The 12807-nt window shown below is 46.6% G+C and overlaps 1 protein-coding gene across 3 annotated transcripts; it reads right to left on the bottom strand.

Annotated features, from left to right (window-relative positions):
- Positions 1–4279: 4279 nt before the first annotated feature.
- On the bottom strand, positions 4280–12010 carry LOC102425310 (zinc finger protein 883-like). Of its 3 annotated transcripts, none has more exons than XM_023746474.1 (3): positions 11639–12010; positions 8761–8884; positions 4280–6958 (listed from the first exon to the last, which is right to left on the bottom strand). In XM_023746474.1, exons 2-3 carry the CDS (start codon positions 8879–8881, stop codon positions 5316–5318), a joined length of 1764 nt encoding a protein of 587 aa, XP_023602242.1. In that variant the 5' UTR covers positions 8882–8884; positions 11639–12010; the 3' UTR covers positions 4280–5315. The 3 variants fall into 3 exon arrangements, with proteins under 3 accessions (XP_023602242.1, XP_023602240.1, XP_023602241.1); XM_023746472.1 differs by having other exon boundaries at positions 4280–7102; positions 11639–11926; XM_023746473.1 differs by having other exon boundaries at positions 4280–7102; positions 8761–8845; positions 11639–11926.
- Between the last annotated feature and the right edge of the window lie 797 nt (positions 12011–12807).

Here is a 12807-nt window from a genome sequence, read left to right as displayed (position 1 = left end):
CTGACATCAGAGTGTCCCCAAGTCCTCATCTTCCCATAGACTAGGGTTCTATGAACTGACCCTTCACTTCATCCATCCTTGGGATCTGAGATGAGACCCCCAGGGGAACAACAGATCCTGGAAGAGCAGGGACAGAAGTAGCTCAGCCTGGAGCTCAGGGACGAACATATTGTCCTCTCCATCACCCCTCGGGAGATTGCCTATGCAGCTGCCTGTTGCCTGGGTGCACAGCCACACAGGTAAATATACAGACAACAGAAGCAGAGAAACACTCAGGTACAGAGCACTGACAGCCTATGGTGGGCACTCAGGTGTAGAGCTTATGGCCAGGCTCACAGGGACCCACACTGTAGACACCAGTAACACCTTGATGGAAACACACACAGCAACACACAGATAAGAAAACAGGGTCGGCAATTATGGAAGATGGCGGCATAGGTAAACACGCGGTAGATGTGCTGCCTCGCACAACCACTTCAAAAATACAACTAAAAGACGGAACGGACAACATCCAGAACCACAGGAAGGCTGGCTGAGTGGAAATTCTACAATTAGAAGGAAAGAGAAAAGCATACCGAGACTCAGAGGAGGTGCGGTACAGAAGTAAAATACAAAGGTGCGGAGGTGCATGCGGAGAGGGCTGGCAACTGAGGACACGATTGTCTTTTTCAATTGGAGGGAGTCTCAAGCTCTGAGACTCATACGGGGAGAAACTGGACTGTCTGGCATCAGTCGGAACTCGAGGGCAGCTTTCTCTCGGAGGCGCTGGCAGCAATTGCCAGGGCCTCTGAGGACAGGACTGAGAGCAGCCATACTGCTTGCTCTGCCTGCGCTGTTGATCCCCTGGGACCCTGCCCTGCCCAAGCCATGCATGGATGCTTTTGCATATGAAAGTCCCAGCCCTTTGTAATCTGAAAATTACTTAACAAACTGCAGCTGCCCCAAGGCTCCAGGACAACTTGCATTGCATTACAGCTGGCTTCTGCTGGGTAGCCTCAGGCAGAGGCTAGATTAGCACCTCCTTAGATCCAAGAGCAAGTGTACCCAGTGGTCAGAGTGGGACCATCCAATTACAACTCCTCAGATCCATAAGGGACCCACTCAGGGGGCAGACTCAATGAGCACCGAAGCCCCACTGAAGCAAGTCTTGCCCCATAAGGGTGTCTCCAGCACAGAAGTTCTCCCACCGTAGACACAGCTGATTCTCACAGCCAATTGGCCTGGAGGTCAAATCCTCCCAGTGTTACCTACAACAATCAAGGCTTAACTACAAGACTGTGCACAAAGCCCACAAGGGGGTGCACCAAGAGTGTCTACCTCAGGTAATTGGGGAGGCTGAGCCACTGGGTCCTAAAGGACACTTAGCACAGAAAGCCACTCTATCGACACAGCGAAGCATAAAAAATGCCAAGACAAAGAAACAGGACGCAAATGACAGAAATGGAGGAAAGCAAACTACTGGATATAGAGTTCAAAACCACACTTTTAAGGTTTTTCAAGAATTTTCTAGAAACCACCGATAAACTTAATGAGAACCTCAAGAAATCTAGTGAGACCCTCGAGGTTATGATAAAGGACCAACTAGAAATTAAGCATACACAGACTGAAATAAAGAATATTATACAGGCTCCCAACAGCAGACCAGAGGATCGCAAGAATCAAGTCAAAGATTTGAAATATGAAGAAGCAAAAAACACCCAACCAGAAAAGCAAAATGAAAAAAGAATCCAAAAAAATGAAGATAGTGTAAGAAGCCTCTGGGACAGCTTCAAGCGTACCAACATCTGAATTATAGGGGTGCCAGAAGAAGAGAGAGAGCAAGATATTGAAAACATATTTGAAGAAATAATGACAGAAAACTTCCCCTACCTGGTGAAACAAATAGACTTACAAGTCCAGGAAGCAAATAGAACCCTAAACAAAAGGAATCCAAAGAGGACCACACCAAGACACATCATAATTAAAATGCCAAGAGCAAAAGACAAAGAGAGTATCCTAAAAGCAGCAAGAGAAAGAAACTCAGTTACCTACAAGGGAGTATCCATATGACTGTCAGCTGATTTCTCAACAGAAACTTTGCAGGCCAGAAGAGAGTGGCAAGAAATATTCAAAGTGATGAATACCAAGAACCTAAGACTACTTTATCCAGCAAAGCTATCATTCAGAATTGAAGGTCAGATAAAGAGCTTCACAGATAAGGAAAAGCTAAAGGGGTTCATCACCACTAAACCAGTATTATATGAAATGCTGAAAGGTGTCTTTTAAGAAGAGGAAGAAGAAGAAAAAGGTAAAGATACAAATTATGAACAATAAATACACATCCATCAACAAGTGAATCTAAAAATCAAGTGAATAAATAATCTGATGAACAGAATAAACTGGTGATTATAATAGAATCAGGGGCATAGAAAGGGAGTGGACTGACTATTCTTGGTGGGGAAAGGGGTGTGGGGGATTGGGGAAGAGACTGGACAAAAATCATGCACCTATAAATGAGGACAGTGGTGGGGGGGTAAGTGCGGAGGGTGGGAGGGGAACCGGGTGGAGGGGAGCTATGGGGGGAAAAAGAGGAACAACTGTAATAATCTCAACAATAAAGATTTAATTAAAAAAAAAAAAAGAAAACTCAGGGTCACTCAGCATGTACCACAGGGCATATCCACAACTGGGGATCAAGCTCTAACCTGGGCATGTGTCTATGACTAGAATCAAACGAGGACCCTTCAGTCTGCAGGCTGACATTGTATCCACTGAGCCAAACCAGATAGTGCTGGCAGGATTTTTGACGCCCTGTGGAAGTTTACCATCATTACTCTTGTAAATGTCTGTATTAGTCATTTTCCTTTTGGTGATAATACTAAAGTACCTTACAGATACACTTTTAATCATAAATAAACAAAAATATTTAAACCACTGGGCCCTTTGTTTGCAGTCAGTTTCCCTCTGGGCAGTGATTTTGCTGAAGGTTCCTCACATCAGCTCTTGCAAAGGCAGCCTGGAGCTCAAGGCAAACTGTGAGGCCTCCTGAGGAGACGGTCAAGTCCTTTCGCAGAGCCCACTGCCCAACCACGACCCTACTTTCTGATCCTGGTTGTCCAAACTAGCCAAGATGACCCCCGAATGCTCAGGGCATGCTCCCCACAGGCTGCCATCTGGAGCCTGTCATCCGTCCCAGACTTCCACAGGGAGACCCCACTGACCACCCCTGGCCTCACTTTCCCCCTGACCTCCTATCACCTGTCACAGCTACCCTGCCCCCTTGTTTGTGGGGTGTCCTCCACTAGAACACCAGTTCTCAAGGGCAGGGGACTCTGTACCTCCAGCCTCTGGAACAGTAGCGCTCAAGTGTCCACACCCTCTGTCTTTTTTTTTTTTTTTTTAATATATTTTATTGATTTTTTTACAGAGAAGAAGGGAGAAGGATAGAGAGTTAGAAATATCAATGAGAGAGAAACATCGATCAGCTGCCTCCTGCACGTCCCCCAGTGGGGATGTGCCCGCAACCAAGGTACATGCCCTTGCCCGGAATCGAACCTGGGACCCTTGAGTCCGCAGGCCGACGCTCTATCCACTGAGCCAAACCGGTTCGGCACACCCTCTGTCTTTACAGGTCTCAGCTGTGCCTGCCCTTGGCTGTGGCCCCTCCATCCAGCCTGATTCAAGTCCTCAGCACTAGATCCTCCCCTCAGTCCTCCCACTCAAGGACCTTTCCCCATGAGCTGACTGGAAACACCCTCACCAACCATGTCCAAGGCCACCAACCTCTCTACACCATCAGGTACCCCCCCGCCCCCCGCCCCCAGCACACTATCCCTGAGTCCAGGGTCCGTCAACTCGCTACAGGGGAAGGGGTCTGCTCTGCACAGGCCACAAATAGCCAGGTGGGCACACCAACCAGAATGCATCCCCCAATGGGGCATCATGTTGAAATCAACCCTCTCCTGCTGGAAACGCTTGTATTGCAGATTGTTCTCAGCATTGAAAAAACACAGCACCATTTCCTGGAAAATCCACATGATCTCCAGGACAGCAGGGAAATGGAGTAAGGAGGGTGTGTGCTTTATTTGTAATAAAGTCAACGTAGAAAATTACCCCCCACAATGCAAAAATAAACTCAAACAACACCAGTGGGTCTCAGGCGTGTATGTGGGCTTGCCAGAGGCAGACTTTTTCTAAGGTGAACTCATTTGGGGCCCAAAGCATCAGGGGCCTTCACCCAGATAAAGTAGATTCAGTTGCAGCAGGCCAGGTGCCTGGGGATGAGGAGAGCTCTTCTCAAGCAGAAACAGAACACCAATTCCTCCCAGAACCTTGCCTTGGGCTCCTCTCTGCCAGCTCCTGGGCAGGACACAGTGTGCCCACCTGGAGGGGAACATTCCGGGCAAAGGCAGGAAACAATAAGGGAAGGTGGGCTGTGCAGGCAGAGGCCCATCTTAGCGAAGAAGGGTGGATGTATTGTTGTTTTTTCTTTTTTAAAGAGAGAGTTGGAGGGGAATGAGAGAGAGAGAAACACAATGACTGGATGCCTCACACCAGTCAAAATGGGGGGCTGGGGATCAAACCTGCAAAAATACAACCACAAAGTCATATGGTCTTTATTTCAATGCCTTGGGCCTTAATGCAAAGAATAATGGACAAAGAAGGATTTTCTGCCATCAAGCTATCCTTTCTGAAGCACAGAAAGTTTGGGAATCCCACAGTATCGGTTAACTCTATGCTGACAGATCACAATTGTGCTTTCAAATCAACCCAGGCAGTGAATAGAACCAACAAAATTAAAGGTACAAAAACAAAATCACAATTACAAAAACATCATAGAGCAGTATACAGCAATCAGTTTGTAACAATTCATCACAGCATAAGGTGAGAACCACAATGTCCCTGAAAGAGGTAGCACTTCTTAGCTGAGAATGGGGGATTTGGATGAATCCTGGGTCAGGTGCATTTCCTAGTCAGAGGGAACGGAATGAAGATCCTGCGAAAAGCTTGGAGTATTCCTAATTCACTTAAGCACAAGGGAGAACACAGAATTCCTTTTCCCTAAGCACACAGGGGTGGTGACTGATGCACAGTGTTCAGGTGAACCAGGTGGTAGAGGTTACTTCAGCCACAAATACTCGCAGTGACATCAATGAGGTTGGAGTCCTTGGAAGTTAGCAAGTGCAATGCAGCTCCTTCAAACCTCACTTGTACCTCAAACTTATGAGGAATTCTGTACAGTGTATGTTCAGATAAAAGGGGTTTATATTCAGGTAAATGGATTTAAGTCTCCTTCAGTGTTGTAGAGTGAGAAAGATAATACATCCCCGGCATATTTAAGGCTTTGCTCCAATGTGAACTCTCATGTTTAACAAGGCTAGGTTTGCAGCTAAAACACCAGTGTGAACTCTCTTGTGGATTAGGAGCTGATTGCTGGTCCTGAAAGTTTTCCCACATTCACTACACTCATAAGGTTTTTCACCAGTGTGAACTCTCTGGTGTAGAATAAGTGAATTCCTTTGCCGGAAGGACTTTCCACAATCACTACACTCATATGGCTTTTCTCCGGTATGAACTCTGTGGTGTTGAGTGAGGTTCCCCTTCAGTCTAAAGAACTTCCCACAATCACTACATTCAAAAGGTTTTTCACCAGTGTGAATTCTCTTGTGTTCAGAGAGGTAACAGCTTCTGCTGAAAGACTTCCCACAATCACTACACTCATAGGGTTTTTCTCCAGTGTGAACTCTCTTGTGGTTAAGGAGCATAATATTGCTCATAAAAGAGTTCCCACAATCAGTACACTCATAGGGTTTTTCTCCAGTGTGAACTCTTTTGTGGTTAAGGAGGTTATTATTGCTGCTAAAAGATTTCCCACAATCAGTACACTCATAGGGTTTTTCTCCAGTGTGAACTCTCTTGTGGTTAAGGAGTGTATTATTGCTCCGAAAAAATTTCCCACAAACAGTACACTCATAGGGTTTTTCTCCAGTGTGAACTCTATTGTGGTAAAGGAGGTTATAATTGCTGCTAAAAGATTTCCCACAATCAGTACACCCATAGGGTTTTTCTCGAGTGTGAACACGGTGGTGTTCAGTGAGTTGAGAGCTTTGCCTAAAGGACTTTCCACAATCATTACATTGATATGGCTTTTCTCCACTGTGAACTCTCTTGTGGTTAAGGAGGTTACTATTGTTCCTAAAACATTTCCCACAGTCAGTACACTCATAGGGTTTTTCTCCAGTGTGAACACGGAGGTGTACAGCGAGTTGAGAGCTTTGCCTGAAGGACTTCCCACAATCACTACACTCATATGGCTTTTCTCCAGTGTGAACTCTCTTGTGGTTTAGGAGGTTACTATTGTTCCTAAAACATTTCCCACAGTCAGTACACTCATAGGATTTTTCTCCAGTGTGAACATGGTAGTGATCAGTGAGGTGAGACTTTTGCCTGTAGGACTTCCCACAATCAGTACACTCATATGGCTTTTCTCTAGGGTGAATTCTTCCAGTTCGAAGGAGGTTAAAGCTTCCTCTAAAAACTTTCCCACATTTGTTACTGTCATAGTTCACTTCTCCAGAGCAGGCACCCTGATGCTGAACAACGTTCTGGTTGTGGCTGCCAAATTTTTCATAGTTACAAGTGTGTGGAAGACTTTTTCCACCAAGATATTCCTGTGAAATCTCACTGCCACTGTGTGGCTCCTTAGTGTTGAGAGGCGCCTGGTGCTGGAGAAGCTCTGAGATTGCTGGGAAGACTTTCCCAACCTCCCTACTGGTTGAAGGCACCCAAGATAAATAGAAGCTGCACCTGGTCACAAATGAGGCCCTGTCCATGTCTTCTTTCCAGATCTTCTCTACACTGGAATCCCTCTGTGGCTGGTGAGGATTTGCACTGAAACAGGAGTCTCTCACACATGCATCAATGAAGAAGCCTTTCTGCTCAAAGTCCACTGCTTGTGACTCAGTCAGGTGCAGAATATCTTTTAACGTAGAGAAACAATGCTTACTCAGATGGATCCTCTGGGTTGCTGGAGCTGTCTTAGAAGCCCCGACCTGTGACTCAACTTGTACAGATATGCTCTGCTCAGGACAGAAGTCCTCATCATCCATTTTATGCCAACATCCTGAAAACAGAGAAATGAGGAGGAACTGAATGTTGACTGTGGTGACAGGGGAAGTTCCATTGGTAAAGTGGTTGCACATAATACATGGTTTCTCTGCAACTGTCTAAAAATAAGAGATATGCAGTAAGGATTAATAAGAAGCTGATGTGAAGGTCTGAGTCTCTGAAGGTCACAAAACAGGGAAGACCTCACCAGAAACATGACACACACATGACAAGGACAACATGGAAGAGAAGATGTATCTCCAGCTAAGTCTTCTGCTAACAGTGCTCAGCAGGGCTGGTCTGCTGATGACCGGGGCAAGCTGTGTAGAAGGTTGGTTATGTCTTATTCCAAGTGAAATTTAATAAACGAGTAGCAGGGGTTTGAGGACTACTTAAGCATGCATGTGTACCTAAGAACACATGTGCAGGTCCATGTAGCAGATACTGCAGAGGGAGCAGTGCAGAGGGAGAGGTGATGCAAAAAGATGACAAAGGTGAAGGTAGCCATAATGCAGGAAGTCACAGAAGAAATGTAAATCAGCAATGTATTAACTATGGGAAAGAGAAGGTAGAAATGGGGTGTAGCTATGGCACTTTCTCCTAAACACTGTTGGAATTTAGCTGGTTCCTGGTATCATCTAACCACCACCATTATGTCATACCTTCACCCCAGTTGTCATTCAATATGGCCACACCTCCTCTGAAACCATCTTGCATGTTCACCCTGTGAGGAAGCCAGGTTTCTCCCTGAATCGTCTACTATATCGATGCATAACCCCTAAATATTCCATGTAATAATGAAAGACACTGGAGGTGAGCAGTCACCTCTGGCTGAGAGCAATTTGCATGCAGTAGTACCGAGTTAAAGTAATATTACAAACAACAACTGAAGAAGGGTCTTACAAGAATAGCCCATGTAAGCGAAATAAGCCAGTCAATGAAAGAAAAATACCACATAATCTCACTCATTTATGGATAATAAAGACCATTATAAACTGATGAACAAAAATAGATACAGAGGCAGAGCAGCATTGAACAGACTGTCAAACTACAGTGGGAAGGCCAGGGAGAGTTTGGGGGCGGGAGTCGGGGGTAAGAGATCAACTGAAGGACTTGTATGCATGCATATAAGCATAACCAATGGACACAAGCCTCTGGGGTGTAGGGGAGGCCGGGGGAATGTCAAGGGGTGGCGGGGGAGGAGACATATGTAATACTCTTTGTAATACTTTAAGCAATAAAAAAAAAAGAAAAAAGAATTAGGAAGTGAAAAAAAATAGCTCATGGTTCATGTAAGTGAAGAACATAACCTGGCACAGGCTGTCATAAAGCACCTTTCCCTATAGGAAGGGGGAAGAAATGAATAAATGTGGATATTGTCACCCTCCCAGGGAGAGGAAGAGTAAGGTGGGACCCATTAAACTGACTGTAAGACTCCCGATTCCAAGACACTTTCTGCACTTTTTGACACAACGGGTATTAGGAATGTTCGTGGAGTCCATTGGTCAGGGGTCTCCACACAGCTGAGCACCGGAAGCCACAGCACATTTGACAAGACAGTGGCAGAAATTAGCAGAACTCGTGGTCTGACTATGGGAGAGAGCAAGCTATGTTTTGAGAATAAAGGAAGAAAGGACATCAGCTCATGACACTGAGACAATGTGAACATCTTACCTACAGATGAGACGAGTACAAAAACTTCCAGCATCACATCGCAGTACAGAAGTCTCTGAGCCTCATCAAGGAGCCCCCACTCCTCCTGAGAGAAGACAATGGCCACGTCCTCAAAGTTCATATCCTGTCGTAATGGGGACAGTTCAGTCCATGATCAGTTTCTCTCCTAAGGCTTTAATTTCATCATACTTCCCATTCTCCATATCCATTTGCTCCCTGTACTCCCACATCACAGAAAATAGCAGGTCTTGTATCCAGCAGGATCACTCTCACCTAATATTCCTACCTACACTGTGTATTCTCACAGCAATAAAGGCAGATGCCCAGACTGATTATACCTGACCTCAGAGTCTCACATTTAAGGTCAATGTTACGGGTGTCACCAACATAGGGTACAGATAAATGTTGGCCATAAAGAGAGAAGTGAGGGATTTGACATTGGTCTTGTGGGGCAATATCCTTGTTGTCTAACAGATTCTCTTTCCAGGAACCCAGAAAACATGGCATCACTTGTCTCCCTTTGCCCTACCTGTTCCACATAATTCTTTGTATCACACTTCTCTCATACAGCTTCATTCCAGAGTTACAACTTCAAAGATAACACATATATGCCATGTAGAAGACGGGTTGTTTTCTAATCCCCCCTTTTCAACATTCTAACTCACCTCCTCTTTAATATATTTCTCTCTTACCCTTCTGCCTTCCAGAAATCAGTAGAGACTTTCAAGCCCAGGTAACACTGATGTATGCTATCCCATTCCTATTGATCACTGTATCAGCCCAACAACAGGCAGGTGTGCACCTATATGACACCTAAATTCTGGACCTGGCATGTAGCGCCAAAACACCCGTCTTTTCAGGAATTACCCTAAATTCCCCATGTTGTATCATCCAGTTATCAGCAGAAATAGACTCAACCTCATTCCCTCTATGTCAATATCAGGGATCTGTGGCCATGAATTCTCACTCTCTATCCAAGAGCACATCACTCCTTCTCCCACACCTCTCTCACACCTGCACTCCCATAGCCCCAGCTCCCATAGACATCTCCTTGGTTTCAGTCATTACTCAGCATGTGTGTTCCAGAGAATGCATGGCAAATTCAAACAGTATCATGTACTAACCTGACTCTGGATGCCCACACCCAAGACACAGCCTTCAGTTCTGCTATGAAGGCCTCCATCCCAAATTGTTTATTCCTTCTCACATATTGAGAACCACATCAGATCTCAGTTATCCAGAGTCCACCTCTACTGGTGCTGCACTTGGTGTCCCTTCTCCACTCACAGCTTTCAGTACTCAAGACCCACTGCCTATGGCTCTCAACCCCATGCCCTATGAGTCTCACAGATGCCCACTCCTGCCCATAAGCAAATCTACCAAACTGGATGCAACACACAAGGCTACACAAAGGGTAATAAGAAATCTTGGTGAGTGTTTAAGTAAATATGCACCGGCTACAGCCTCATCTTTTTGAATTACTCTTCTACCTCCAATAAAATAATATAAAAAGGTGATCTACAAATCCTCCCTGGTCCATACTCTTTATTATTTTTTTAAATTAGTGTTCATCTTGAACTACTCAGAATTCCAGATAGTCATGAACTTGTCTCTGAAATATCTGATAACCTAATAGGAAAATATAAAAGATTGTATATGACTAATGAACATTAATTTTCCCATTATGACTTCTCCATGTGAGTTGATGGTGCTTTCATACCATCAGGTACTAAATCCAAACCTTTACATCATCTCTGATTCTTACCTCTCTCTCCAATCCTCAAAATTAGAAAATCCTCGTGGCCACACCTAAAACCCTGACCCATAATGAAACTGCTTCTTCCACACCCACAACCACCATTGTTCTCCAGTTACCCTCACGCTCACCAACACTATCACAGCAGCTTCCATCCTAGTCTTTCTACCACTGTCCTCACACCCATATTGTGCATCGTGCTGCAGTCACAGGGAGTCTAATGAGACCTGGACAGATCACCTGCTCTACTAACCAATTACCCCAATGACCCCATCACCAGCAGAACAGAAACCCAAGTGGTCACAAAGCTCCTCTGGACTTGATTCCTGTCCCACTGATTCCAGTTCCTCTTTTTAAAAAATGGACACCTGCTCCGCCCTGAATCAGCTTAGTCTTCACTTCAAGCCTTTGCACATTCTGGAACCCATGCATGGAAGGACCTGTCACACACAATTCCACTGGCTGCCAAAATCAGGTGCCACTCATCTGACCCTTGACCTGGACTTAGGGTTCTGGGCTTCGTGTCTCATCAAGGTGCCCAGGTCCAGGGTCCCCCGAGAAGAGGGGCTGGACAGCCCCAGGACCCCACTGTCTCAGAGGCCCACGATAGTATGAGGCCCTGACATAGCCTCACAGAGCAGTCCCCTCAGCGGCTCTCACCTGCAGGAACCTGTGGGAGCTAAAGGGCTGCTGAGGGCCTGGCACCCACCCCAGGACCCAGGGGCTCAGGCCCGAGGTCCAGCGCCTCGGAGATGCCCCTCCCTCAGGGCTGGTCCTCAGGGCGCCTCCTGCTGGGTCGCTGTGTTCACAGCCCCTCCTCCCGCCCTCACTGCCGCCCTCTCTCCTGGAGGCGGCTCCTCCTCTGGGCGTTTGGGGAACGTTTAAACCCGCATCTCAGCCTCATCCCTCTGTTGTTCACAACCACCCACAGCCCCGTCGCCCTGAGCATGAAAGTAAAACTCCTCCCGGGAACCGCCTCTCGTCCTCTTTGTCGCCTTTAGACACAAACCAGGCCTGGGTGTCCCCACCTCCCGGCTCAGTCCCCCCACGGCCTCACCCGGCGGCACCGCAGCCCGTCGCCCTCCTCCCCCCTCACACCCCGGGTCCCCCACGAGGACTCACTGTGCTGGACGCTGCGCCCTGGGCTGCGGGACCTGAGCGGCGGCGGGAACAGAGGCTGGAGGTTCAATGGGGTGACGCTGAGTGAACTCTGTCAGCGGAGAGGAGTCGGGGAGGCAAAGAGACTCCAATCCCGAAGGTTGCGGTTCAACAGGCTGAGACACACCCTGCACAGCCGGACGCTGCCTCCCACGTCTCCTCCTTCCCGCGATGGACTTACTGATGAAGTCCATGAGCCGGTGGGCAGCTTGAAGAAGTCAAAATGTCCGCCAGGAAGAGGACTCCGGAAGTTCCGCCCCAACCGGATGCGCTGGCATCAAAATGCCCTGCCTGGACGCATTGCTTTCTGGGTAATGTAGTTTTCTAAACCTCCCAGGAGAGGGCTAGCTTTCCAGCCTGGGAACATGAGCAACAAGGTGTTGTAGGACTGCCAGTGGTTCTGAGGAAGAAGATGGGACGAGAGGCCTGGTTACTGGGACAGACTGACAGATCTCCCAGAGGAGGGGTGGGGAGAACTGGAAAAGATCCCCCCAAAAACATATACACAGGGGAAATGGGAGACATCTGTAATACCATCAACAATAAAAATACATTTTAAAAAAATATTTCACCAAGAAGATAGCTCAGCGGGTGGGGCTGATGGTTGACCATCAACTTATGTAGGAGAAGGTCACGGTTGTATTCCTGGTCATGGCACATACGTGAGTTGCGGTTTAATTCCCAGTGTAGGTGGGGACTTGCAGTAGGCAGCTAATCAGTGATTCTCTCTCATTATTAATGTTTCTATCTCTATCTCTTCATTCCTCTGTCTAAAATCTATATATATATATATATATATATATGCGCAGTATATATATGTATATATGTATATATGTATATATACAGAAAAAAATTATATATATATATATATATATTGCCTAAATGACCATTATTACCAGTGGACCAAATGACTGGTCAACCAGTCGCTATGACACACACTCACCACAGGGGACAAAAGCTAAACATAGGAGCTGCCCCCCGGGTGCAGTACACTCCCACAGCCAACCTCCTGTGGCCAGCCAACCTCCCATGGTCTCTCCCCTGGGTGAAATGGCCCTGTTTGGGATTGTCAGCCAGGCCAAGGGGTCCCAACCATGCACTAATTCATGGACCAGGCCTTTAATAAATATATA

Source organism: Myotis lucifugus, unplaced genomic scaffold (assembly GCF_000147115.1).
Source record: "Myotis lucifugus unplaced genomic scaffold, Myoluc2.0 scaffold_683, whole genome shotgun sequence".
In the NCBI taxonomy this organism is placed as follows: Eukaryota; Metazoa; Chordata; class Mammalia; order Chiroptera; family Vespertilionidae; genus Myotis; species Myotis lucifugus.
This window is presented reverse-complemented; position numbering and strand designations above follow the sequence as displayed.

Excerpts from the sequence above, each read along its gene's own strand:
- LOC102425310 (XM_023746472.1), bottom strand. The coding sequence starts at position 8,881 with ATGAACTTTGAGGACGTGGCCATTGTCTTCTCTCAGGAGGAGTGGGGG. Across the intron at positions 7,103-8,760 it reads TGTACTCGTCTCATCTGTAG|GATGTTGGCATAAAATGGAT; the intron begins GTAAGATGTTCA and ends CTCTGTTTTCAG.